This window comes from Asparagus officinalis, chromosome 4 (assembly GCF_001876935.1).
Source record: "Asparagus officinalis chromosome 4, Aspof.V1, whole genome shotgun sequence".
Taxonomy (NCBI): domain Eukaryota; kingdom Viridiplantae; phylum Streptophyta; class Magnoliopsida; order Asparagales; family Asparagaceae; genus Asparagus; species Asparagus officinalis.
The window spans coordinates 20,655,462-20,681,362 of NC_033797.1; the positions used below are offsets into that span (position 1 = coordinate 20,655,462).

At 37.0% G+C, this 25,901-nt stretch overlaps 3 protein-coding genes across 5 annotated transcripts; 1 reads left to right on the forward strand and 2 right to left on the reverse strand.

Moving 5' to 3' along the window:
• Positions 3,172-4,330, forward strand: LOC109838311 (proline-rich protein 4-like). The gene is made up of 2 exons (XM_020406761.1): positions 3,172-3,375; positions 3,738-4,330. Exons 1-2 carry the CDS (start codon positions 3,213-3,215, stop codon positions 4,328-4,330), a joined length of 756 nt encoding a protein of 251 aa, XP_020262350.1. The 5' UTR covers positions 3,172-3,212.
• LOC109836883 (translocon-associated protein subunit alpha-like) lies at positions 6,562-16,217 on the reverse strand. Of its 2 annotated transcripts, none has more exons than XM_020404923.1 (8): positions 15,937-16,217; positions 13,404-13,559; positions 13,275-13,325; positions 12,554-12,642; positions 8,059-8,136; positions 7,698-7,901; positions 7,044-7,115; positions 6,562-6,903 (listed from the first exon to the last, which is right to left on the reverse strand). In XM_020404923.1, exons 1-8 carry the CDS (start codon positions 15,998-16,000, stop codon positions 6,853-6,855), a joined length of 765 nt encoding a protein of 254 aa, XP_020260512.1. In that variant the 5' UTR covers positions 16,001-16,217; the 3' UTR covers positions 6,562-6,852. The 2 variants fall into 2 exon arrangements, with proteins under 2 accessions (XP_020260512.1, XP_020260513.1); XM_020404924.1 differs by lacking the exon at positions 15,937-16,217 and adding an exon at positions 13,891-13,974.
• Positions 17,523-25,633, reverse strand: LOC109836884. Of its 2 annotated transcripts, none has more exons than XM_020404925.1 (13): positions 25,507-25,633; positions 22,356-22,591; positions 22,174-22,231; positions 21,687-21,811; positions 21,439-21,595; positions 21,087-21,363; positions 20,928-20,991; positions 20,786-20,837; positions 20,625-20,676; positions 20,463-20,529; positions 19,462-19,800; positions 19,196-19,378; positions 17,523-18,445 (listed from the first exon to the last, which is right to left on the reverse strand). In XM_020404925.1, the coding sequence occupies exons 2-13, from the start codon at positions 22,473-22,475 to the stop codon at positions 18,044-18,046; spliced, it is 1,896 nt and encodes a 631-aa protein (XP_020260514.1). In that variant the 5' UTR covers positions 22,476-22,591; positions 25,507-25,633; the 3' UTR covers positions 17,523-18,043. The 2 variants fall into 2 exon arrangements, with proteins under 2 accessions (XP_020260514.1, XP_020260515.1); XM_020404926.1 differs by lacking the exon at positions 25,507-25,633 and adding an exon at positions 24,487-24,679.

Consider the following 25,901-nt stretch of genomic DNA (forward strand, 5'->3'; position numbering starts at 1 on the left):
TAGGTTGTATATTAAACAGACATTAAGAGTTAAAATGTTATAAACTAGTTGTGAATGTCACATGAAAGTTTGGAAGAAAACATTCATGTCTGCTAAATAGAGGGTATTAAAACGCAAGTTTTAGAAACTTTACAATATATAAGTGTTGCTAAAAACAAGTGCGAGTATATAAGTGCAAACTAGGAGAAACTATGTGGTATTTAAATGATTTTTAGGGAGGCTATAATTATTAAAATGTAGGATTTTTCTTGTTCAATATTTTCAATTTATCTTTATTTTAACTTGACCCCTGTAGTTCTTTCAGTGTGGTTATACCACCGAGTGAAAAATATTTTGTCTCTTTTACCCTTGGGAGATTTATTTGTCAAGAACCGAATTTCTCATTCTCTTAAAATAAGAATGCAAAAAAGTTCATTTAGGGCTCGATTGGTATGAGTTAAAAGAAATCGAGTTTAAACTCGAACATGGTAATATTACTCTAAAAAATTAGAAGGGGAAAACGTTCCTATATTTGGTATAATCCTTCAACAAGGATACCATTTAACCTTAAATGGATCTCTTCCATTCTCAAACCAAAATATTCAAAAATAATTTATAAAAACACTCTCAAAATTCATAACATGCAAATAACGCTTAAGTTTCAAATCTTATAACAGCCCCCTAAAAATTTTGGGATTTGCAAAAAATAGCCTAAAACTTTCAAAAATTGCAAAAAGACCTAAAAATTCTAAATTTCAAGCCCTACATATAGTAAATTGTAAATCTAGGTCTATAATCAACCCCTTGAAAATTTTGGAATTTGTAGAAAACACCATAAAATATTAAAAAATTGCAAAAAATGCCTTCTAAATCTAAAATTTACAAAAACAATACCGCGAGAATTTCAAATCTACAACTGGTATACTAAAAACTAGGAATTACAAGCAACCCCCTAAAATATTTCACCTTTACAGAAAACACCCTAAAATTTTCAAAAATTGGTAAAAACATCGTCAAAAATTGGAATTACAAAAATCATCTCTCTATAAATTTTTTATCTTTTTAGGATGTTCTTGGTAAATATCAAAATTTTTAGGCTGTTTTCGCAACTTTTGAAAATTTAGATTATTTTTTACAAATTCCAAAATTTTCAAGGGGCTATATGTAATCATATATTTTCAATATACTATATGTAGGGTAAAAATATTTAGGGAGTTTCTAAAAATTCTATATTTTAGGGTGTTTTTAGCAAATAAAAAATTTACAAGGGGCTGTTTGTAATTCTTAGATTTTTCAACGTACAACTTTTTCTTTGATGTTTTCAAGCTCTTTATATAAATTTTGGAATTTTAAGGGTGTTTTTTTAAAAGTTTTAAATTGTTTAATGCAAAATCCTAAAATTTTTAGGGGATTGTTTATAATTCTAAGATTTTCAATGTACTACTTGTAGGTTTGAAATATTCACAGTGTTTGCTATGAATTTTGAATTTTTGAGGTTGTTTGTTGCAACTTTGAGAGTTTTGGATGTTTTCAACAAAATTTAAAATTTTAAGGGGTTTTTTGTAATTCATAGATTTTAAGTGTTTCCGTTTTAGGTTTGAAAATTTCAAGCTTTTTCTCAATGTTTTAAATTTTTGAGGGTGTTTTGTCATAAAATTTAACAGTTTGTGGGTGTGTTTTGCAAATTTAAACTTTTTAGTGTGATATTTGTAATTCTTAGATTTTCTATTTATTGTTTTAAGTTTGAAATTTGTATTTTTATTTTTTTGTAAATTTAGGATTTTTATGGTATTTCTTTGTAGGTTTTAAAGATTCAGGTTGTTTTCTACAGTTGCAAATAGGGGTGCTAAACCGTATCCGTATCCGAGGAAATATCCGTAACCGTATCCGTTAGGATACGAATATGGTTACTCAAATCTATAACCGATAGGATATGGTTACGGATATGGTTTTGTAGTGAAATGTCCGTATCCGTATCCGAAATATCCGAATACATATTGGTCATACTCTTACGATAGTTTCGATTCTTAGATTATGGATTTGTGGTTAATTTTAATGATCAATATGTCTAATCTTAGCTTTTCAATCATAATGAACATATTAACGAACTCTTTTTTGTATTCGGATACATATCCGTTTATATATCCGCATCTATATCCGTAACCGTATCCGATTTTGTCGGATATGGATATAAATTTTTCTTACCGACGTATATCCGTATCCGTATCCGAGATGGGTAAGCGGATATGAATATGGTAAGTGTCATATCCAAGTCGTATCTTAACACCCCTGATTACAAAGCTCTTGGCATTGTTTGTATTTCCCTAATTTTCGTTGTAATGTTTTAGATTTGAAATTTTTAGTTAGTTTTTTAAAATTTAATTTTTTTGAGGGTGCTTTAGTAATTTTCAAAATTTCAAAGTGTTTACTATAAATTCAAATTTTTTTAGAGGGTTCATATAAGGTTTAAAAACTTTAGTGTTATTTGTATGTTCTGTATTTTTAAGGTGTCTTTACAATTCTTAAAATTTTTAAGGTTTTTCCATAGTTCTGGGATTGTTAGGGCGTTGTCTGTAATCTCCTATTTTACAATGGGAGAATTGTAACTTTTTATTCTAGGGCCTTTTGGTAAGTTTGTGGTTATTTATAATTGCATTTGGTAAGTTTGTGGTTAAATTGCACTGTTCTGATAAAGCAACTTCTGAAGCCAATTATAGGAGGCCTTCAGTAGACGCTACAACACGCTACACTGATCAAGCAATCCAATAGGGCCCCAGTGCTCAGTGAATATTCCATGTACTGCAGATCAAGTATTTATTTATTGACATCAATCTATATATAGCAAGTACAATCCTATTTTCTCTACTGAGGCATTGAAGACCCTTGAAGATGAAAATGGGTGGATAGAGTTTCACATATTAATGTCACGAGCTTTGCTAAGATGAATAAATCCTGCCTTAGAGAAATCAAGAAGTGGGTTGAAGTTAATAGGGAAGTTAGCAGGTTCACAAAAAAGGAAATAATGAAGACAGTGAGGATGAGATAGTGAGAGGCATTGAACATAATGAGATAACCGCAAAAGCTGGTGGCAAATGGGGCTCTCTCCCTTAAACCACATGTGAGAGGCTTTAAAGCACTGTCGGCTTTGTTTTTGTATATAAGTGATCTCGTTATAGAGTTTTATCCTCATCATCAACTTCTCCTCCTCCTCCTCCTTCTTGGTTGAGTCCAAGATGGGGACTCGACTGCTCTTTGGCTTGTTGGCAGTGATACTGGCGACGAGCCTCGTTTGCTCGAATGCAGAATTGAAGGTTGAGAGATCTGTTTTTGCTTCCGGTAAAAGCGAATGTATCGATTGTGCAGAGAAGAATGTGAAGAATGAACTTGCATATCGAGGTATTGATACTCTCTTTTCTGACTATTGTTCAGTATTGATGAAAAAAAAAAAACACTAGCTTAAAAGCTTGTAACTAGAGGAAGACTTGGTTAAAATTTTAATGTCATTTTCAGTTTCTTTTTTTTTCCCGCCTAAAGAGATAGTGATTTCAGTAGAAGACAATTATTGTGACTAGTTTCGGTTGGTTTTTTCCCGTCTTGATTTGCGTTCGTTTAAAAATTGTACTGTTGAGTCAGTTATGAGCTGAAACTAGTTTAAACTAATATACACCTGAGTATACTAACATTAACACATGCCTTTTCCGTAACTATAGAGGACTAAGTTTACAATACTAATCATTTTTACGCATTTTTTTGCTCAGGGCTTCAAGTAGCAATCAAGTGCAAGACCCACAACGGAGACTACAAGATCAAAACCTCCGGTAAACTCGACAAAAACGGCGACTACAAAGTCCAACTCCCCACCGAACTCATCGGAGAAAACGGAGATCTAAAGCAAGAATGCTTTGCACAGCTGCACAGTGTTTCTAATGCTCCTTGCCCTGATAAAAATGGACTCAATCCTTACAAACTCATTTTAAAATCGAAGGAAGACGGTGTTCATACTTTCTCCACTGATGCCAAGCTTCCATTCTCATCAGCAACCTGTCAATCTGCCTTCTTTTGGCCACCCCACAAGTTCCCTCTTTTTCACAAACCGTTGCCTAAGTTCCCTTTACCTCCATTTAAATTTCCTCCTATGCCATACCATTTCCCTCCAATTCACAAGAAACCACTTCCCCCCTCAATTCCTATTTACAAGCCCCCAGTTCCCCATCGAAGAGAGACGCCTGCCGCACGCCGACATGAACCACTCCCTTCGGATCCACAAGTTCCGAGTCCGAAAACCACTACCTCGCTCACCACAGTGTCGGATGCGAAAAGACCACGTTCTCCCACCGGTTCCTATGTGTAAAATACCTATACTACCAACCACCATTCCGCAAAAAAACGCAAGCCACACCCATCGTGAACCACGTTCCCTCCGCGAGCACCACCAGTTACCACAATAACGTGAAGTCCACGTCCGCCACACCAATTCCTATCAAGAAGCCATGCCCACCACCGGTCGTAAAACCACTTCCTCCTCCAGTTCCGATCGTGAAACCACTCCCGCCACCGGTTCCGATCGTAAAACCACTCCCACCACCGGTTCCGATCGTAAAACCACTCCCGCCACCGGTTCCGATCGTAAAACCACTCCCACCACCGGTTCCGATCGTGAAGCCACTTCCACCTCCCATCTACAAAAAGCCTTGTCCTCCTCTCCCTAAGTTTCCTCCTATTTACAAAAAGCCATTGCCTCCCTTACCTCCTATTTACAAAAAGCCAGTGCCTCACTTCCCTCCTATTTACAAAAAGCCATTGCCTCACTTTCCTCCTATTCACAAAAAACCATTGCCTCACTTCCCCCCAATTTACAAAAAGCCATTGCCTCACTTTCCTCCTATTTACAAAAAACCATTGCCTCACTTTCCCCCAATTTACGAAAAACCATTGCCTCACTTTCCTCCTATTTACAAAAAGCCATTGCCTCAATTCCCACCAATTTACCATAAGCCTTTGCCTCCTGTTTTCAAGTTCCCACCAATCTATAAGAAGCCTCCTCATGCTTAATTCCTATATCTATTTCTTTCAATTATAAGTTCTCTCTTGGTTCATTTCATCCGTTCTCATATCTTGCCCATTATCTTTGCTGAAGTATTATTGATATTTCAATTGCATCACAATGCGTGACAGGAGTTTTTCTTGAGTTTTTCTTCAAATATTACAGTGTTCTAGTAAAAGATTGTTCTCAAGGTATCTATCTGCTTGACAGTTTTAGAACTACTGGAGGAGTGAGTTTGCTGTGATTGTATCTGTTGTATATTTGCATTCAGTTAATAAAGAGTTATCTATGACCAGAATATGAGCAACCAACTTCTGTATTTGCTAGATTAATACGAATGAACTTACTTCACCCTATTTCACTTGTAAAATCTAAGATCTAAGCATCAAACAAAATATCAGCCCATTTCAGCACTGACCGTATGATATCTGCACAGACATAAATATTTTTCCTATCTTAATTATTTTGATGGTGCCTGATTTAATCAAGTTCACAAGGATCAATGATATGATAAGAGGGGACAACGACACAATACAATATGAAAACATCTCAAACATTCTCCTCAAATGATTTTATACTATGATCAAATATTGTTCCCAAAGATATTCACGATTCTTTGTAAACTTGATCATGGATGTAAATAGACAAAACTTCTCCTTGTTCTAGCAGCCGGACTCTTGAGGAACAGGTAAAGAACTGTAACCTAAATGCATTGGACTAAGACAGAAATCTATACTCGCAAAAGTAAATACATAACGGGAGACTACAAATGTGAAGACCTAAAGGAATGCAAGGTTCAGCGAATTTTTCTACATTTATTCTGTCCAGATAATCTTTTCTCAGTCTGTTAATATGAACAGAGATTGTACCCATTGAGACATTAATATTTGACTGAGACCGCGCAGACCCAAGAAACTAACTCATTAATTATAGGTTTATCACATATTGAATAGTCATACATTCACCTTGTTTTTCATGTAGAGCTGGAGGCTTAATCTTGAAATATTCTTTGTTTGTTGTCTAACAATATGTGCTATAATCTTTTTTTTCTCAACATTGGCGCACGTCAAATCATAGAACTACCAACAACTTGGCCTTGTCCGCTCATAAAAAATATTCAGTGAATCCAGTTCATGACATTAAATATGCACCAAAGCATTATTAATGAATATACCTCACACACGTCAATGATAATAATAACTTAGATTAATTTGACTCTAAAAGTTAATTCGGTCAATTTATTCCAAGCACAGAAATCATACACAACATGCAGATGGATTTTACTAGTTCTTCAGCTGTAAACAGAGGGTAACATAACGTGCTTAAGCATTGGAAAATTCACCAAGATAATTAAAAATAATCCATTCCATCTCTACTGCTGATTTTCCGGTGGGAAAGCATACTCTGTATTTCTTAAGAACAATATTCTTATCCCATGTCAAATAATTTATATACTCACTAGGTTTTTTGCTTTCAAAATTGCAGACCTTGCTCATAATAGAACAGTTAAAAAGCTAGTAAAAAATGTTTGCAATTGCTAACTAAATCCAGTACCCAGATATGAAAATGAAGGCAGCTCAATTTGACAATTTGGCCAAAATTCTACAGCTTGGGTTACCATTCCTTTTTTCTGTCAATAAATCCAGTACCCAGATTAAGTATTACAGGAAACAGAACTATCAAGTATCACCTCATATTAATATTCTCCTCACCTAAACTTAACTCTACGTCTTGCAAGCAACTGAAAATTCTTCTTCCTCTATGAAAACTACTGTAGTTTACAAACTACAACAAATCAGTGCCCTATTAATCCGTAAGGACATGTAAATTCACTTTTTCTTCTTCGACTTGCTTGAAAGAGACTGCGCATATGCAGTTCCCTAGATAATAAAAACAAAAACAAAGGTTAAAAGAAAATCAAAATAGCGCTCCCTTTTTTTTATGGGTAGATCATTAAATTACCAGGCTCTTCCAATCATTTTCAGAAGAAAATGAACAGACAAGAAATATTTAACCATACCTGCAGCCACTCATCCATATTAGCTTCTGTGGTCTTGGTGCCTACTTCTACCTTTGGGGCTCTTTTTGTTTTCTGGGTAGAGAACAACATGCAGACATAAGAATAGTTGCATTTATTTTAAAACAATAGAAATGCTGCACCAAGGATTTATAAGCCCCAATACACGTTTAAGTTTTTATTTTATTTTTTTACTTCTAGAATTGTTGCACTAAGCATTCTAAAGATGCAGTTAAGTGTTTAAATTATTACCTTTTTTACGTCTAGAAAGAGCAGTTGCATCTTTTACCAAGCATAATCCATCAGTGTTATGTAGATAAATAGACATACTTATAAGCTTTCAGAATTAGGGTCCTAGATGATATTGTAATTGGTTAAAAAAGAAAGAGCACAGCCACTTTATATGTGATGAGATTCTAACATTTAATTTGTTCTGGCAAACTCGAGTATGGGTAGTTTGTTGGGGGAAAAACTGTGCAATTGACTTTCAAGGTAAACATGAACTTTTAATATTCATTCAACAGCTAACAAAATAGTTACATCAGAGGTTCTTGAATCCCATCCAACCCCCCTCCCCCCGCCCTTAAGAGAGATAAACTTTGTAATTCATTCTGCATATATACTGAATCATTTTGGAGGAATACTGAGAGTATTTACCTTCGACAAGTTCTGTATCTGACCATAGGCCCAGAGTCCAAGAAAGCCAAGAAGGGCAACACCAATGGTCACAAGGAAAATGGATTCAACACTGAGAAAACCTCCTGCCTCAACAACTTCAATGGTGCCATTATAGAAGACACTTTGATATGGGTGCTGGTCAATCTCATAAATTATGGTACCAACTAAATCAAATAAGCCAGGCTGCAGTTCAAAGATATAAAATTAGACTGCTAAAATTTACAAATGAGTCTTTACTGTTGCAATTTGCACTAAAATGAAACTTTTGCCAATACAACAAAACAGAACACCTGCTGACTGATTATTAATGCAAAAATGAGTGATTTCAAATAAATAGTACCTGCAGATATTTGCTGACAGCAAAAATATAGGGGAAGGTTGCTTGAGAAGATAATGGCACAGTAGCATTGTAGAACTCCTGCATTACCAGAAGGTTGGTTGCCATTAAAAACAAGTAAGGAAAAGAGCACTTAATGCTGGATGAAGACTAATAATCAAAAAATTCAAATCAAAGTAATATTGACGCGAAAACAATGTGTATGCATGTATGGCGAACAGCGACAGCAATGCTTCACCAAACCAGCGATCGATCTAGACAGGAAGCTCGAGAATAAAATGAAGCTCCCGATGATTTTTAATCAAAAGTTGCAAATGTACTAAGTTTGAACCTTTGTAAATTATTCAGATAATAAATGTAATGATTTGTTCTCTTAATAAAGTTCGACTCGTAATATATAGATTTGCAGATATACTTGGCAACGGAATCACTCGCTCACTAAATCAAACAGAATACAACACAGTCGCAATTGATATTAATATTTATAGTAACATGCACGCAATAGCGGTTTCGAAAATACTAGGTCGAAAGAAAACTAAACCTTCGTCGTGCTGAATTGGTTCGACGTGAGGGATCTCTGGAGGCGGAGCAACGACGCCGAATCTGAGAAGATGAAGCTCGCCTCCGAGAGCCACGTAACTAGGGTGAAGTGGCGTGTTCGGGTAGAAGCGTCTGTGCCACGAACTAATACCCAAACGACTCTCCACGCTCTCGGCAATCTGATGAGTCACGCGCTCAACGTATCCGGCTACGATCTCGAACGGCTAATAATCGAACCACTGAGAAAGCTGTAAATCAACCATGCCGGTCTCTGAATCGTACACGAACTGGACGTCTTCGGCTTCAGGATCGGCCATACACCAAAGGACCGTGAAGTCAGAACTCGAATCGGCGACGAATGCGGGCGACGACGTCGAACTGGATGGCGACAAACTGAGCGACGATGTCAACAAACTAAATGACGACGAAAGTGGCAGAAATGACTGGTTGTCAACACGAGCAACGGGACGAAGGCGAGGTGACGACAAATATAACGACGACGACGCGGCGGTGTCGGAAGTGGTTGTGCGGCTGCTCGGGAAGGGGTGGAGGAGAGCAGTGGGTTGTTAGGCGCTGCTGCGGGTACGAGACAGGGGGAATGGGTTGTTGGGGTGCCTGAGGGTGGAGGGATCAAAGGGATGGAGGCGGGCTGTGGGTTGGTGATTGAGTGGCTGCGCAGTGAGGTGTGTGCTGGGGCGTTGTTGGAGGAGGAGATGATGGTGCTGGGTGTCGTCGGGAAAAGGGCAGGGGGTGGTCGTATGCCGGCAGGAAGGGAAGAGGCTGCTTTGTGACGGTTGTCTTGTGGAGGAGTTTCGAGAGGAAGGCAGTAGTGGTTGTTGGAGGGAGTCGACGGGAGATGGGAGGAATAGGGGCGAGTGTACGTCGGCAGAGGCAGAGGGTCCGGGAGGAGCTGGAGGCGGCGGCTGAGATGATCGGATCTGGCGGAGGGTGAAGGCGATGGTGGTGCGGTCTGAGGATACGAGCCAGTGGAGGCTAGGGAGGCAAGGCGGTGTTGTGGAGGGGGCTGGGGGAGGCTGGGTGTTGTCGCTGGGGCACAGGGGTTGGTGACTAGGGCTTCACATTGAGGAGATGAAGCCAGGGGAGGCTAGACTTTATGCGGTGTGTGGATGAGTTGGGTTTGGTTGAGGGATTATTTACGTGGGGGAAGAAGAAGAGAAAAGTTGGCGACTGGGAGAAACAAAATAAAGAAAAGAAAAGAAAAGAAACACAGTATCAACCTAGGGTTTCACACCACAATTAGGCTAACACAATTTGCATTTCAATCTTCAATAATGTTCTAATTACAATTTGTGCTTAAATAGAATAGAAAATACAATATTTTAGGAGATTCCCCAAATCACTCAAAATCTCTCACAATCAATCAGTACTACAACTGATTAGCTACCAAATCCAAACTAAAATTCGAAATTCGAAATTAACTATTACAATTGAAATAACTACTACTGAAATAACTACTAACTAAAAATCAAAACCACAATGCTGAAACGCGACGTCTCCTACGCTGATAAACACGGTGAAAATCACGTGCAGCTAACTCGACGGAGTCGAATTTTCCCCCACTCGGGGAGAATGATAAGGACAAGAAATGACAATTTTCATATTTGATTAGTTAACTTTATTTTATTTTAATTTTTAAAATTTAAATTTTGAATTGTAGTTTAATTTTAGTAGTTGAGTGATTTGAACGATTGATGTTTTGTTTCTATTTTTATTACACGTTGTGTGCACGTAATTTTTTTTATAAATAAGGTTGAATGAGACTATTGAAAGGAATGAATTATTAAAATTTAAAATGAAAATTATTTTGGCTTAATTTGGGTGTTAAACCTAGGCATTGGGTGTGAAACCCTAGATCAATACTTGTTCCTCTTCTTCCAGCCGTCAAACGTCTATCTTCTCCCGTTCATCTCACAACCTCCATTCACCGCTTCTCTCTCCTCTTCCACTCACAACCAACAACACCAATCCATGTTTCCCCATTCTCAGGCACCCTATCACATCAGCCCTCAACCCCAACCATTCACCATCTCCTAATAGCTGTCGATCCCGTCGTCAGCCCCTTCTCCTGTCCTCATTCCCGCCCCTGCCTTCCCCCCCTTTGCATCCGCCCACACTAGCTGCCATCCTCCACAAATCGCCTCCAGCCAGTTTCCCTCGAGCCATCGACCCAGTACCTCCTCAAGCCCTGCTGACTGCCCCCACCCTTCTCCTCTTCCACAAGCTATCGCATCCCTCCCTGCTCTCCTACCTTCGAGATTCGTTCTCACCTCTGCAAGCGCCAGAACCACCTCAACAGCTGTCGATTTCCTCCGTCTTCCTCCACTCTTCGAGCCGCCGCTTATTTCGTCTTGTGTCTGCTTCGGGATCGTCCTGACGTCTGCCGCCTGCATCGACCCGACGACTACCCGCGGTTCATCGCATCGCCCTCATCCCGTTGTCGCATCGTCATCAGTTCAACACCGTCGTACTCGTCGTTGTTAGATCTCCGCCTCGTTATCGCCATTCAGTTCACCGTTGTCATCACACCATCTCCAGAGGTCTCTCACGTCGAGTCTGTCCAGACCGACGAAGGTTTCGTTTTCTTTCCCTTATTTTTCTATCAATTTTATTTTGTTAGTTAATTGCATGAGTATACTATCTCTAAACTTTTATCATATATATTCATTGTTTGATTAAATTGGTGACTTGAGAGTAACTGAACATGTGACTGCTAAACTTTGTTATTGATTGTGGAACTTGTGCCTGATAATGAATATCGCGATTAAATTGATCGAGATTGGAATTATTCATAATTGTCGATGCAAGTCTTGTTAAAATCCATTAGTCACATTAGTTGTTTTAAATTTGATTTCCTGCCAAAGATCATGAAGTTTGGTGAAACGGTGTATTATTTGATTTAGATCGTTGAGTCTGATAGACCCTCTGTCCTGTTTCGCATCAACTATACTTCTTAAATGAAAGAGATAACTAAATATTAACATAGGCAAAAAAAGATGCTAGCATCTGTGAGCACAGACACACTTAAACCTGTTCCAGAGTCCATCACTGGAATTCGAATTTGCTGGAGTACAGTAGTCATGCAATAAGCTTCACAGTTTTATAATTTTAGTAGCAGATAAGTTAATATTGTCAGATTAACTGAAATTGTGGATTGTTTTTCTATGAAGCCCTCTTAATGTGGTGTTGCACTTGGCATGCAACACCATTTTCTAAGGTAAAAGGTCTAGATGACTGGTTATGATGATGTCAGATATGGAGCTATTAAATGGTGGGCCTACATCACCAAAAACTTTTCTCCCATCTACTGACAGTTTTTTAATTTAACAAGATACATTCCTCATACTCAGGTGGAAGAAATTCTGCTCCTAGAACTACCCTATGTTCATGTAGAGAACTCTATATTCTTTCACATACTCTCTTTTTAGCACCAACAAAAGATAGCTAAGCCAAGCCTTAAGCCCCGAGCATAGATTTTACAATAATATACATCAGAACAAGATTCCTTTCAGTAAGAGGACTTTAATAAAACAAGTAAGCTTTATGCATTTAATTAACTGTGCATTTAATTGAAATTTTGTCATGTAGAGAACTCTATTTTAATTTAACAAGATACATTCCTCATACTCAGGTGGAAGAAATTCTGCTCCTAGAACTACTCTATGTTCATGTAGAGAACTCTATATTCTTTCACATACTCTCTTTTTAGCACCAACAAAAGATAGCTAAGCCAAGCCTTAAGCCCCGAGCATAGATTTTACAATATTATATATCAGAACAAGATTCCTTTCAGTAAGAGGACTTTAACAAAACAAGTAAGCTTTATGCATTTAATTAACTGTGTATTTTGAAATTTTGTTAGGTCAGTGTAGGCACAACTGATTTAGAACTAGACATCAGAAAGCAAAAAAAAGAACTAAAGCGCAAAATGCTTTCTTACCTGCACAGTAAGATTTTGAACCAACATGCTGTGATCAAAAGAAAAGTGGAGGCTGGCTCTGATAGCAAGGACATTCAAACTAGATTCACCTGCATAAATCAAACAGATTCGAGATAATCTGGGAGATGCAAAAACGATTGAATTGAAGATAACTTGCACAAAAACAGATTGAATTGAAGAACCAATAACTACAAATGAAAACATACAACTCAGTGAGATCTCTCACGCTAAGATACAAACTAAAACAAAAAACCACCATAAACAAAAAATATACAAGACAGTCACAACATAAATTGCTATCCTAGTTAGAAGGCTCTCCTATTAAGATTTATTATGATAATCGTCTGCAAAAATGTAACAGGATTACAGGGAATCAGATCAGAGCTAGGAGATAGATTCCCATATTTCTGAACTTCACGATCAGAAAAAAAAAACTTTGCTCCTTTTCTGAATTCCAGCAGGATCACAATATCCATCGTATGTATTTGTTGCATAAATGATTATGGACATCATTCAGTTGTTAAAACAAGTGTGTAGACACAGATCACTGCTGCACATATAATAGACCTATTAACTCAGACATGAAAATAAAAGGAGTAGCAGATCTTAGGTTGCTCAAACATAACACGAAAGACATCCAAGATTGTCTAATTAAAAAAGTGAATTAGTGGTATTCAAACTTGGAACATCATTGGTGATCTAAGGTGAACAAACAAAGTACCCTCATTTTGTATTCCAACTAGCAATTCAGTCTCCTCTCCTGCTGGAACAGCTGCAGTATAGAAGACAGTTATAAGTAATTCACAACTGCCTAAAAAAAACAGAAGAGAGCAGGGGAATGCATGCATACATCTTTTTGGGTTTTTGGGGAAAACACATATAGTATCTACTCCAACAGCTGAAGTAAGAGAACTGTCACTGAAGTCTTGGGCCTCATCACCAACAATGCCAAGTTCACCAGCATCTTCGGATACTACCTCATTTGCATCCGCCTCGCATCTAACAACTATCAGAAAGCAGCACATTATTCCAGATGTAATGCAGTTAAATAACAGCTTAATGCAAAAGAGTGGATGCTGATTCAATATTTTATCAATAGATGTAATGCAGTTAAATAAGCAGTGTCATCCTGATTCCTGAGATGTCAATTATAAAGATTGTTTAAAAAAAATCTGCTTAACGCTGTGAAGCAGAAGACTCCAAATAACTGCTTAGCAGGCCAGCTGACTCTTATAACTGGATTTTATTACATATCATTGGGATGCTTCTAGTACTTTTGATGTGACTCCAATTTTTTCAATGAACGACACAAAACTACAGATGAAGGCCAGTATTACCTATTTTGTCTATCATCCTTGATTGATCCGTGATCAGATAATGTGATGTCACTTGATTTGTGGTGCGTTCATCCTGATTGCTAGAATGTGGCCGCCCAAAGCACAATCTCAATGAAGGCAACAATAAGACCAAATATAGATATTTTTATTTGACATAGTTCAACATTTTTGGATAATAAAAAAATATGGCTTTAATGGCTGGAATTTGGCTGCAGATTATTTGCTTTAATTAGAAGTGCTACTATAATATTCATATTTTTATATATTGATAATTCTTCGTTAACTCTTGCATCCAATTGGGCTAGTAATAATCTTTTTGACCATAATCCAGCCAGGAGAGGACCTCACTAATATGTATGCATTTGTATCTTAATATGAGTGAATTATGTAGTGTGTGTGTCTCTGTGTGTGTGCGCGTGCGTGCGCACATCTAAACAAAAAGTATGCATACTATCAGGGATAAGTAGGCAAGACACAACCGAAAAAACAGTGAATGGAATGACTCTACCCCACACCATACGCTGCCCAAAGTAATGTACCAAGTACCCCACACCGTTACCATGACACAAAGCATACTTGAAAAAGGCAACAAGTCTTTTGGATATACATCAAATTTCAGTAGTTGTCCAATCTAATAGATTAAACTCATAAATATGAACATAAGCAGCAGTTTTTATAAGACATTTAAGTGGTTATTCACCATTGTAATATATTCTAGGCTTCAGTGATTTAAGTGAAAAAATTTTAAGTACTAGTTACATGATATACTACCTAGAAGTCTAGAACTGTTGTTAGCAAACCTTATTAGCACCACATTAAAACTTCAATATCGGATATGGTACTTGAACTGTTTTGTTTTTCTAATTGAATGTCCATTGACATGATGAATTTATCTCTTAAACAGCGAACCCTGCATAAGAATGCAAAAGAAGTGGATACGTTCACCTATCCGGATTCCCCAAAATTAAATGCCTGTATGAGATAAATAAACTTTCTTATGCAACTGGACAAATAAGATAACAGCAAAACAAGAAAGCCTTTATCATAAAAATTTGGAGTCGGCTAGATGATCCCTACGTCCATTCAGTTTTGATAAGAAGGGCGATCTCCTTTATTAGGTTAACCACTCATATCCTTCTTATTTGCTTCCAACCAAGCTCTCTTAGGCCTACTTCTAGTAAATAAACAAAAACTAATTTAGAAAAAAGAATATAATACAGATCAGCAGCTAGCTAGCCAATATTCAGCATCTCAGATAGCTTTATGCCAAACCTTCAGTTTTTAATTTTCACTAACCGGGTCATTTAAGCTGTTATTATCAATCTAATAGAGGAGGTAGCCCTTGACGAAGCTGAGCATAAAGAAAGGCTCACATATCAAACCCAAAGATTTAAAACAAAGGATTTACCCTCAAACTTGTCCGCAATGTAAAATAGAATGCACAATATAGTAAAACTCTTTTGCTCGGTTGACTACCATTTAGACCAGTTTGAGCTTTCATTAAATCATACACAAGTAAGCACATCTTGTCATGTGCGTTTTTTCAAAATAACGTAACTTCAAAAATCTTCTTGGATCATTTTCTAAATACTAATGTAGTTCGAAATGGCCGGTTCTTTTAAGTGCTATAACATTGACCTGTCATTTAAAGTAGAGCGCACCTTCTAACTTTCTTATCATTCAAACACATAAAAAACTGCCAAACAGTCCATCCTTATTTGCCGCCAGACACAGCTCATCTAACCATTATCCGATGAAACACTAAGAAACTAAAAATAATTAAGGCGATCCAAATTAACAAGAAGTTCTCAGTCGAACTAGTAATCTCCGATCTACTCATTCTACCAATCAACTACTTATCCAAGGAGGGGGAGAAAAAAACATAACCGATCTTGATTGATGGATTCAGTGTGGGTTATTGATGAACTGAAATCGAGACCCCTAGCGGACCAAACTCGAACAGATCCAATCGGTTCAACAGATCAAAATGAGCCTGAATCTAGACCCTAACAGAACTCAGAGAGCGAGAGAGATGAAGATGATTACCATGGACGAGGGGAGATGCCACGAGGAGGATAGCGAAGAGGAAGGAGAAAACCCTAATCCCCATGGCGAGAAGCTGGAGGCGCGGACAACTAGATACGCTGGATCTCAACGGAGACTGACGACGGACGGCCCCTCAAAATAATAACAGCGAGAGGAAAAAAAAGGAACCCAACTTCCGCTGTTTAATGAAATTCTGTAGCGGCCGCCTGTAATTGATCCGACCCGATTGAGGTTTCGTGTGGTCGATACGGTTCGACCGATTAATAAGAGTGCATCTTTTGAAAACAGCCAGCAGAGACGTCTCAAATCTCGTCTCTCGCTATTTCTAATTAATCATCTATTTGAGTAACACAGATGACTATTATCTTGAACAGGGAAAACTAGAGGAAAACGGAAGGATGTATTGAAATCTTGACAGAAATGAAGCACGGATTTATTTACTTATTTATTTATTTTGTTAGTCTATAGGATTTGCCGCCATGTATCATGAGCTGAGGTTGAAGTCTTGTGAGATTAGTGTAGGGCATAAATTTGGCAGTAACTTCGCATAGAAATTGAAAAGTTTTGGGGTCCAACCTCCTACAGATCCTTGATCATGCGTGTTAGATGAGAAATGAATACAATCTTTAAACTCCATGTCAACTTAAGGGCAGAAGAAAGCAACTCAAAGAGTCAAAAGTTGATGAGCTTTGCTACAGGGACCCAAAATATGGGACCAATAGAGGGGACAAGTGAGGTGTCTCACTCCTATTAGATAATGAGTTGGTCATCATTAATGATGGCCAACTCATTATCTAATAGGAGGGAGACACCTCACTTATCCCCTCTATTGGTCTCATATTTTGGGTCCATATTTTGGGTCCTTGAGGAATTTTTCAAAGTTGATTTACTCTGAAGTAGTAAAAAAGATCACTGTACAATCCACATGTATTCTCAGAATATTAAGTATTAGATTATTCGCAATTGTTATTGGCAGGGTACTGAAAAAAATTGCAGGCGCGGTTACCCAACGCAATTATTAATGAAAAAATGATAACTGCACCCCAACTTTTCCCTTAGTTTGGCACTACACAAATAAAAGAATAGGTTCCTGTCTTGAAAATTATAATAAAAAAAAAGAGTAGTGACTCGTCATTGTCTCACTTTTTAGTTTGTGATAGTGTGAAATACTAGCAAGTTCGTAGTACACTTATCACTTATTATTAATACCTTAGAGTTTCTCTAGTTTGCACTTAAATATTTTCACTTGTTTCTAGCAACACGCGCGACGCTCACAAAAGTTAATTTTAGAATGTTTTTTGGCACGTGTTGTTTGTTGTATATTGGTTAATTGGTTTAACCCACCATAATTCTAATTTAAAATATAATTGGAGTATGTTAAAAATAGAATTAGGGTAGGCTAAATTATAAATTCAATAAATATTAAGGGTTAAAAGTTACAAAAATTAGTATGTGCCTACACATAATAAAATTTAGAGCAAAATTCTCACGCTTATTAAAGCGCAACGTTTAGAAACTTCAAAGTACGCTCATGCATCCTAAAAAAACAAGAGAATATTAAGTGGAAGTTAGGGCAAACTATAAGGTATTCAAGTGTTATTTATAGCCTTTTATAAATTGTAAGGCAAAACACCATATCCCTAGTCAAACTCCTATATAGTGATCAGAATATACACATCTTACTCCATCACACGGTACAGATCTACAACAAAGTTTACATCACCGAAATGCTCAAAGTATGACCAATCTCAGCTCCAAAATAGAGCATACATAAAAAAGAAGCTCAAAGATTTCCAACCACCTGTTTCCTTCCTTCTTCATCACATACTTTGTAATAGTAATTCCTACATATCAGTTTTAGAACAATCGTTGGCATACATGGCAAATCCATACTTCATGACTCGTTCAGGTTTCCATATTCATGGCCTCATTGAAGTTTACTCACTATGCTCGAGTTCTTTGATCCTCGCCACCTCCAATTGCAGTATTGCTGTCACAACCAATTCCCCGAAGCAATGGAGTTGCTTCTCTAAGGGAGCAAAAGAAAGGAGGCACAGTGCTTCCTTCAAACAATAGGATGAAGTAACCAATAACCAAACCAGAGTAATTATCTAAAACTCTCTGCATTGCATATCATTGGCAGTTGAGACGAGCTCCGTGGATTGAGCCCACTGCCATTATGCTGCTGCTTCTGTTTTGATCTTGAGGACAATGACGACAATGATTGCAAAGGCATCACAAAGGGCTGGTGGATATTATGAGAACTATTATCTGCCGGAAGAGGAAATATCGAGGGAGGATTCTGAACAAGAGAAGACGATGAAGAAGAAGACTCATGTTGCCGCCCATTGTCCTGCCATTTCAGTGTGAAATTGACCGGAGGCCTGTAATGGGCCAAATGGGCCTGCCACATCAGCTGCTGCTGTGTCGCTGCACCTCCTGCTGCTTGACCCATATGTTGTCCATACAACTGGCTGTTAGACATGTAGGCTGGTAGATGTAGTTGTACCTGCATTTACCAAACAAGCAGCATTTTAAATGTTTATTCTGGTTCTAAGTAGCAGTCAGAAAACACACTATAAATGTGAGATGCAGGCTGGGCTAAGTACAATTTATTTGGTACCCCAATGGCCAAACAGGGTTAAAATAGCTTTCAAATGACAGGTACTAGCTGAGGGATCCTCTGACAGAATACTTGATGAGCAACAAGCATGAGAAAGAAAACGAGATAATGAAAGACACGATCATCAAATCATCAAATAGTAACCAGTATTGTTAGGAACAATGAACAGAAAACCTGTCTGAGAGAAGTTTGCATATGTTTTACCAATTCTAGGTTTTGAAATATAGAATAAACAGTAGCTGGCGTCCCGTCAAGGTGAGGGTAGGTGGGGTTTAATGTCTTGTAGATGTGGCACACATCCAAGCCATCAACTATGATCTACTTGTAGTGACTGATGTGTTTTATATCAGCCTTTTACATCAGCTAAACACCAGCCCAACATCATGGAGGAACACAACTCCATAAAAATTGGGTTTTTTTCCAGAATAATATGGAGTCAGCGGCTAAAGGATCTTATACATAATTTGCTCAAAAACACTTGATAACATTGAGAGATCATTGCAACTGTGCACGCCATTGTGCAGGGTTGAGTGAATGCATGCACAGGAATATATATCAAATCGGAATCATAACGCTTTTGTATCCACTGTCACATTTAGCTAAGGGAATATTGATAATCTGGAAAAGAGATCGAACCTGCTGACTGGCTCCAGCTGCAAACTGCTCCTGATACTGAGAAGTATAAGAACCTCGAGAATATGTGAAAGGCATAACACCTTGATTAGGAGGATAAGGAACAAGAAGCTGCCCAGAGGACTTCATCCCGTTCCCTGAGATCTTAGTATCACCAACAGCCGACAAGGACAAAAAATCACAACCCTGTAGACAGCACTAATAGATTTAGTCATAACAAGCACCAAGGTAGGAGGCAAAATTAATAAAACGATTTGACAAGTAACCACCTGTTTCTGTTGAGCATAGGCTCCAGGTAACGCAGCTGCCTGCTGAGCTTGTTGAAGCCTCCCACCATCTTGTAGCATTCTATTTCTAGCTTCCAGCATATTCCTCTCTATTAGAGATCCATTGGACAGCTGGGGAATCATACCATTTCTTGATCCAGAAGTCCCACAAGATGTAGGTAAACTCTGATTTATTGCCACCATGGGCTTTACTTGGTTGAGTTGTGGTGTAGGCAACTGCTTTTTTTCTGCTTTTTGATGGTGTTGGATGAGACGGCTTATGTTAACGTGAGTAATACACCTACTCCAATGCTGCTTTTTATCAATGGACGCCAAGGGGAGCTGCCAAGAGAATTAGAATGGCTGAAATAAGTGATATCCACTAGAGATAAGACATAAACAATGGATAAATTCTTATCCTATGAAAAAATGTGAAACAAATGAGAGTTCTCAAATTTCATAAGCAAATATATGAGATTAGCTGATATTCGGAGAAGGCTCACATATGAAAGAAACAAACATGGAATAGACAAAACTAGAATTATAGTTCTTCTATGTAAGGAAACAAGCTCAAACATGATATACTATTAGCCTGTCATATTTCTTACAGATCTTGCCCCGATTGGGATCCATGAACTACTATAGACAGACAAATGAATCTTGGCTGCAACCATTTTCTTCTTTTGAGAAAAAACCCATAAGTTTCTTTGTTTAGTGTCAGTACATGTACCTTATCCATGAGAAAACTACAGGAAAATGCTATTGTAAAAAACTAGCACCATGTGACAGCAGCCTAACATTAATCAAGGACCAACAAAGAGAGGACACTAGACCATTTCTGAGTAAAGCATTAACAGCTTTCATTTGCTATAAGCACACATTATAGAATAGGAAGAATAGCATATACAAGACAACACAGGTAAACACCAAGATAATTGGTAAGGGAATTAGCCCTTTTCTTTGATTTGAGCAAGAAAATCATCTTTCCAAATAGCAATATTTACCTTCTCCATAAGAAGGCCGTTCACTCTGCCACATCTTCCTGAAACATCAACTTTACACAAAGAAGGCCTGAGTTGAGCAGATTAAAGTCAGTTGGCATTATAGACCCGCGAAAATAAACTGAAGAGATAAAAATTGGTGCAAGTGGAAAATTGTGGAATTACATTTTCAACTGCTCATGAACTCTGCTATAAGATCCAGGCTGCACACTAGGAGCTGTTTCCAATAAAGGATTGAAGTCATGGCATCGTCAGAGAACATTTAGAAATAATCTGGATACAAACAATTTCATATAGTTAAAAAGATCAAAGCCGTTATGAGTTACCTTTCTCGCCGTCAGGCATAACAAGCTGAGGTTTAAGTGAAGCAGGTCCTAGCTGAAATGAACAAACAAACAATGAGAATGGATATCATCATACACCAAAAACAACAACGATAATAATAAGTCACAAGAGAAGAAGCATTACCGGCCAAAGTCCTATCTCTTTTGACAGAACCAGACCAGAGTCCAATTGATTTGGCTGCAACGTTCTGCAGGAAAAACAAGAGACCAGAGAATGATAAAATGAACAACTGTAAGAGTTACCAACAACAAAATAAGCCTTCAGAGAGTAAGAATTACTCACCCATTTACTGGGAGATGTTGCGGAGCTCCTACAGGATTGGACAAGCTCATTGCATCTATAAAACTCTCTGCTTGTTCCATATTAGAAGATTTCCTCCTCAGGGGGTTCAATAGATCTCCATTTGCCTCTATATCTAACTTTTGACTAACAGAGACCGCAACTGGTTGCCCCGGTGTAGAAGGGTCAGCCTTCACAGTTGGCGAAAATTCCTCTAAGGGATCGCTGGTTTTGGTATCATTGCATGGAATCAAAAGCTTTATACTCTCTTCTTCTGGAGCTGTTAAATCATACTAACCATTTAATATCTCTGTTGGAAATAAACTCAATCAATGAGAGAATGCTGATCTAAAACCTTCTAAACAAGGAGCCAATATGGCCTTTTTATCTAGATTCTCTTCTGATATTCTCCCACCATCTTCTGCTGTCTTAACTGGCTTGGTAGTGATGAAATTCGCCATAGAAGTCAAGGCCTCAGCAACTTCTTCCTCATCTTTTGTGACTTCATCAAGCTAATTGAACAAAATAGGTAAAGTTTCAAGCCGATGAACCGACATAGAATCAAAAGAATAGCTTATTCAATGAGATAATTTATGAACCAACCATTCTTTGTTTAAATCCTTCTGAACTAGAGCCTTTGAACAACTGGGTGCCCACGAAAGCATGATGTTGTTTCTTTGTATCTGACAATGGCGGAGATGCTGATTGGCTGATGCGGTTTTTCATTGCTGAAGTAGAAAAGAAAGTGTGTAATACTTCCAATAAGGACAAACTAAAAAACTACAGCATGTAAATTCATAAAATGATTAAGGAATGGGGCACACTTTTAACTGATAAGTTAAAAAAATAAAAAGTGATGCAATTTATCAAATACCACCAGAACCGTAGTATGTATATTGACTACCACAAAGATAGAACAATAAGACAGAACCACAGAAAAAAAGAACAATAACACAGAACCACAGAAGAAAACTAAAGATTCTGAGTCATAAAGGCATCAATTGAGAGGAGAGGGAGGGGGTGGGGGGTGTGCAATTCAATTAGTATACACAAACACCAATTTTTTCATTAATGAAACAATTTAACACACCTGACCGAACTCTCCTGGGCACCAAAGCAGGATCCACAGGACAACGATCGCCTGATACCTAATATTTTTTTTTTCCAATAGAAGATAAACAATAAGGAATAATGAAGAAAGAGAGGAAATTCAAAGAACATGAATTGCTTCTATACACAGATGATGAAAAGGATGAAAGAAAAAAAATTAACCTTTTGGAGTTTAATTCTCTTCCTACTGCTAATACCATTAGCATTTGATGGTGATTGAAAAATATAACCATCCTCTCCTTCTGAGCCGCCGCCACCACCACCTTTGCATTTGACATTCATCCTGCACTCTTCTTCCCTGTCACTGGAACTCCACTTCAACCCCTTAGCTTCTCTCTCTTTTTACAACAGTATATATAGCAAGCACATTCCTATGCCATCATTATTATTGCTGGAACCTAAAAATTATACAAATTCAAAAAATATGACATTGGCAAACTCAAATGAAACATAGTATTGAATCCAAAATACTCCATTGCATCACAAAAAATACCATTTTTTCTAAACTTATGCAAGTGTTAAACACATGGTACTGAATAAAGTAGCTGAAAAAGGAGAAAGAGGAAGCAAGATGGAAGAAACTACCAAAATGGAAGCTACTTAAGAAAAGAAAAGATTTGTGGGGCAAAAGAAATCCAAGCATCTGTTATTAATTAACTCAGTAACAGACATAACTAAAAGAAATAATTAACATTCAGCTAATTATCTCCTGAGGGGTTAGCCAATTAGAACTCAAAACTAAAACTGTGATAAAACTTTATAGTGTTAGTCAACTAGAACTAGAAGTAGGATAAAATTATATCATGTTAGTGCAGTAGAACTAGAACAAAATTAGAACTATGATAATTGTACAAAATTATCTCACTTATTTTATTTCTCCATATAAAAGTGAGAGTCCTAGTCTCTCAAATTACCCCAAGTTTTAGTCTAGAACTAATTGGTAAAAAAAAGTAGAACTCTCTTATTTATTTTTCTTTTTCTCTTTTTTCATATTTTCTTCATTTTCATCATTCTCTTGTCTATCTCCAATGGCCACTGCCATCATCAGACGACCATCTCCCCCTCTTACTCCTCTCTTTACATGCTATTTTCTTTGTTTTACCAAATATTATATCTCTATGATTAATTTAAAGTGAAAAATTAATAGCTCCATAATTTATAAAACATAATTGAAACTGAGATATGAAAGGAAGAGATTTGGAGGAGTTAAAAATAGGAAGAAAATAGAAAAGAAATATTTTTTAGACTTGTACTATCATAATAATTCAAATAATAAGATAACTACATAGTACTGTAACAGTTATTGACAAAATACTGTAGTTCTACCAAAAGTTATTCTACACTAACTAACATTATAGAAACAACTATTAATCAATAATAATAAGTTTTTAAAAAAGACATAGTTATATCATCAAAATGCATGAATTTTATACTTTTCGACTGCACAAATTATCCCACAAAATATCCCACCATATTAAAATTATCCCAATTCTTGTGAAAATGTTCAATGTGACTAACCCCTCCATATAAGTCTTTATGTAACTATCAAAGCAAAAAAAGAGAGCGCATTTTATTCGCCTAGGTGTAATTAAATAGAAAGGGAGGGGCATTATGGGCATCATAGGGTATGTGTGGTGATTAGCATGAGAATATCAAAATAGAAATATATGTATATATATAAATCACGCAGCAACACTTAGCTATGTGTGTTAAAATACCAAAAAACTGACGACTATACAAAGTAAGATAGAAGATACAGTCTATTATCCAAACCTCAAATTAGGAAAACCAAGACATGACAAATCTGATATTAATCAAATCAAACAAAGAGATACGACAAGAAACCCAAGAGGTAACATACAAACAAATAAAAACATGAAATATCCCTGTCATTCCTACCAAAATCAGAAAGGTGAAGAAAAAAAACAAAACTATCGGTTCATCAGGCTGGAAATTAGGATGCATCCTAAGAGTATTTTTTTTATTTTATTTATTTATTTATTTATTTATTTGGGGGGGTGGGGGGTGGGGGGGCTAAAGTCCATTAATACGAGGCACAAAAATGACACTTGAGGAAGAAGGTGAAGAGAGAGAAAAGCTAACTGCTGAAAGTGAATTACTAAAAAAAATCAAATCTTAGAGATAAGGGAAAGACAAGATAAACTCCAAAGATGAGGATAAAAACAGAAACCCATTAAAGATCCCATTCCCAATTCTATACGGGGGGAAAAAGAAACAAGAGCTAGAACCACGACAGGGGCATTTTGGGAAATACAGGGGGAAAAATAAGCACCTGAAGCAGAGGTAAGAGGAAGCAGAAGAGGATGAGTTTTTCTTCAGATCTCGGCATCGAATCAAAACAAACCCAAAAAAACCCTAAGTAAATATATTTAAGAGAGAATTTTTGGAAAGCAGTAAAATCTCTGTTCTTCTTATCTAAAGCTCTGATCTTTTTCTATATTAAAAAAAAAGACTCAGAGAGAAAGAAAAGGAGAATAAAAAGGCAAGATGCTCCGAGAGAGAAGGGCTTTTGTTTCTTTCTTTCTAACCTTTTCTAAATTTATTTTTAAATAAGAAATCATTTTTTAAAATACGATTTTATTAAAAAGCAGAAAAGAATATATTTACATCTGAAATATCTATCTTTATTTCTTTATTTCTCTCTCTTGATTACTGACATACTGAGCCAACCAACGACGTCGCCTTCGGGGATCCATTTAAGGCACAGAAAAAAAGGTACAAAATCAGAAAAGAGAAAAGCGAGGGGAGAAAAAAGAAAGAAAAGAGATAAAAAATTTAATTGAATTAATCCTTGGATTCTCTAAAATTTCGAAAATAATCATAAAATTAAGAAAAAAGAACCCATTTCACCACAGCGTAAGGTCATTCAAGATCCTTCAAAAAAACTTTATTATGAAACTAGAAATCCAAGGAACAGAGATAATGAAGTTACTAAAATTAAAATAAAAATAAAAATCAAAGCAAAGAGCAAAAATGCTGCCTTAAGCTCAAAGAATTCCAAAAGCCTAAAACTGATCAAAAACACATGAAATGTACAAACGAAGAGAAAACAGATAAAAATCTACAAACACGCTAACAATCTCAGAAGAAAAAAATCATCAAAATCGAATTAAAGCCAAAATAAATCGCCTAAAATCATCAAAACAGCTTAGAATTCCATCCAAACAAAATAACCATTTTTCTTGTAGCAGAAGAAACCGAAACCATAAATTTTCTCATTAAAAAAACCAACAGCTTAAATAAATCAGACAACTGAATACTAAAAGAAGAAAAATCTATGAAAAACTTATACCTCTTTGATTCACGAATCCACAAGCGAGTGCTCTTAGCTCACTAAAATTTTCACGAAAAAAGAAGAAAAATTTTGTTTGTTTGGACGGAAAAATCGAAGCTTCCCGTCCCCCAAAACAGCTCTTCTATCTATTCACCTTCCCAAAACATCCACATTCCTCTTTTATAGCCCACGTCATAACTAAATCAACGGCTGAGATCCGTTACTACTTAATTCAACGGCAAGATCTAGTTCGGACCTGTAATGCCACGTCGGATGCATTCGCCGACGCGTAATAGTGCCTGCCGCTTGCTGCCCTGTCCACGTCATCAGTTCGAACGGTCAGGATCTGTCCGAACATCTAATTCGGGTTTCCTTGGGCCCTCAGACCGATGGGCCTCGCTATCGGATGGAGA

Coding starts and splice junctions, on each gene's coding strand:
- LOC109838311 (XM_020406761.1), top strand. CDS start 3,213: ATGGGGACTCGACTGCTCTTTGGCTTGTTGGCAGTGATACTGGCGACG. Junction 3,376..3,737: donor GAATGAACTTGCATATCGAG/GTATTGATACTC, acceptor TTTTTTGCTCAG/GGCTTCAAGTAGCAATCAAG.
- LOC109836883 (XM_020404923.1), bottom strand. CDS start 16,000: ATGGGGATTAGGGTTTTCTCCTTCCTCTTCGCTATCCTCCTCGTGGCA. Junction 13,560..15,936: donor GGCATCTCCCCTCGTCCATG/GTAATCATCTTC, acceptor GCTTTCTGATAG/TTGTTAGATGCGAGGCGGAT. Junction 7,902..8,058: donor CTGTCAGCAAATATCTGCAG/GTACTATTTATT, acceptor TTTGAACTGCAG/CCTGGCTTATTTGATTTAGT.
- LOC109836884 (XM_020404925.1), bottom strand. CDS start 22,475: ATGAATGTCAAATGCAAAGGTGGTGGTGGCGGCGGCTCAGAAGGAGAG. Junction 19,801..20,462: donor ACGGCCTTCTTATGGAGAAG/GTAAATATTGCT, acceptor TTCTCTTGGCAG/CTCCCCTTGGCGTCCATTGA. Junction 19,379..19,461: donor CCTATGCTCAACAGAAACAG/GTGGTTACTTGT, acceptor TGCTGTCTACAG/GGTTGTGATTTTTTGTCCTT.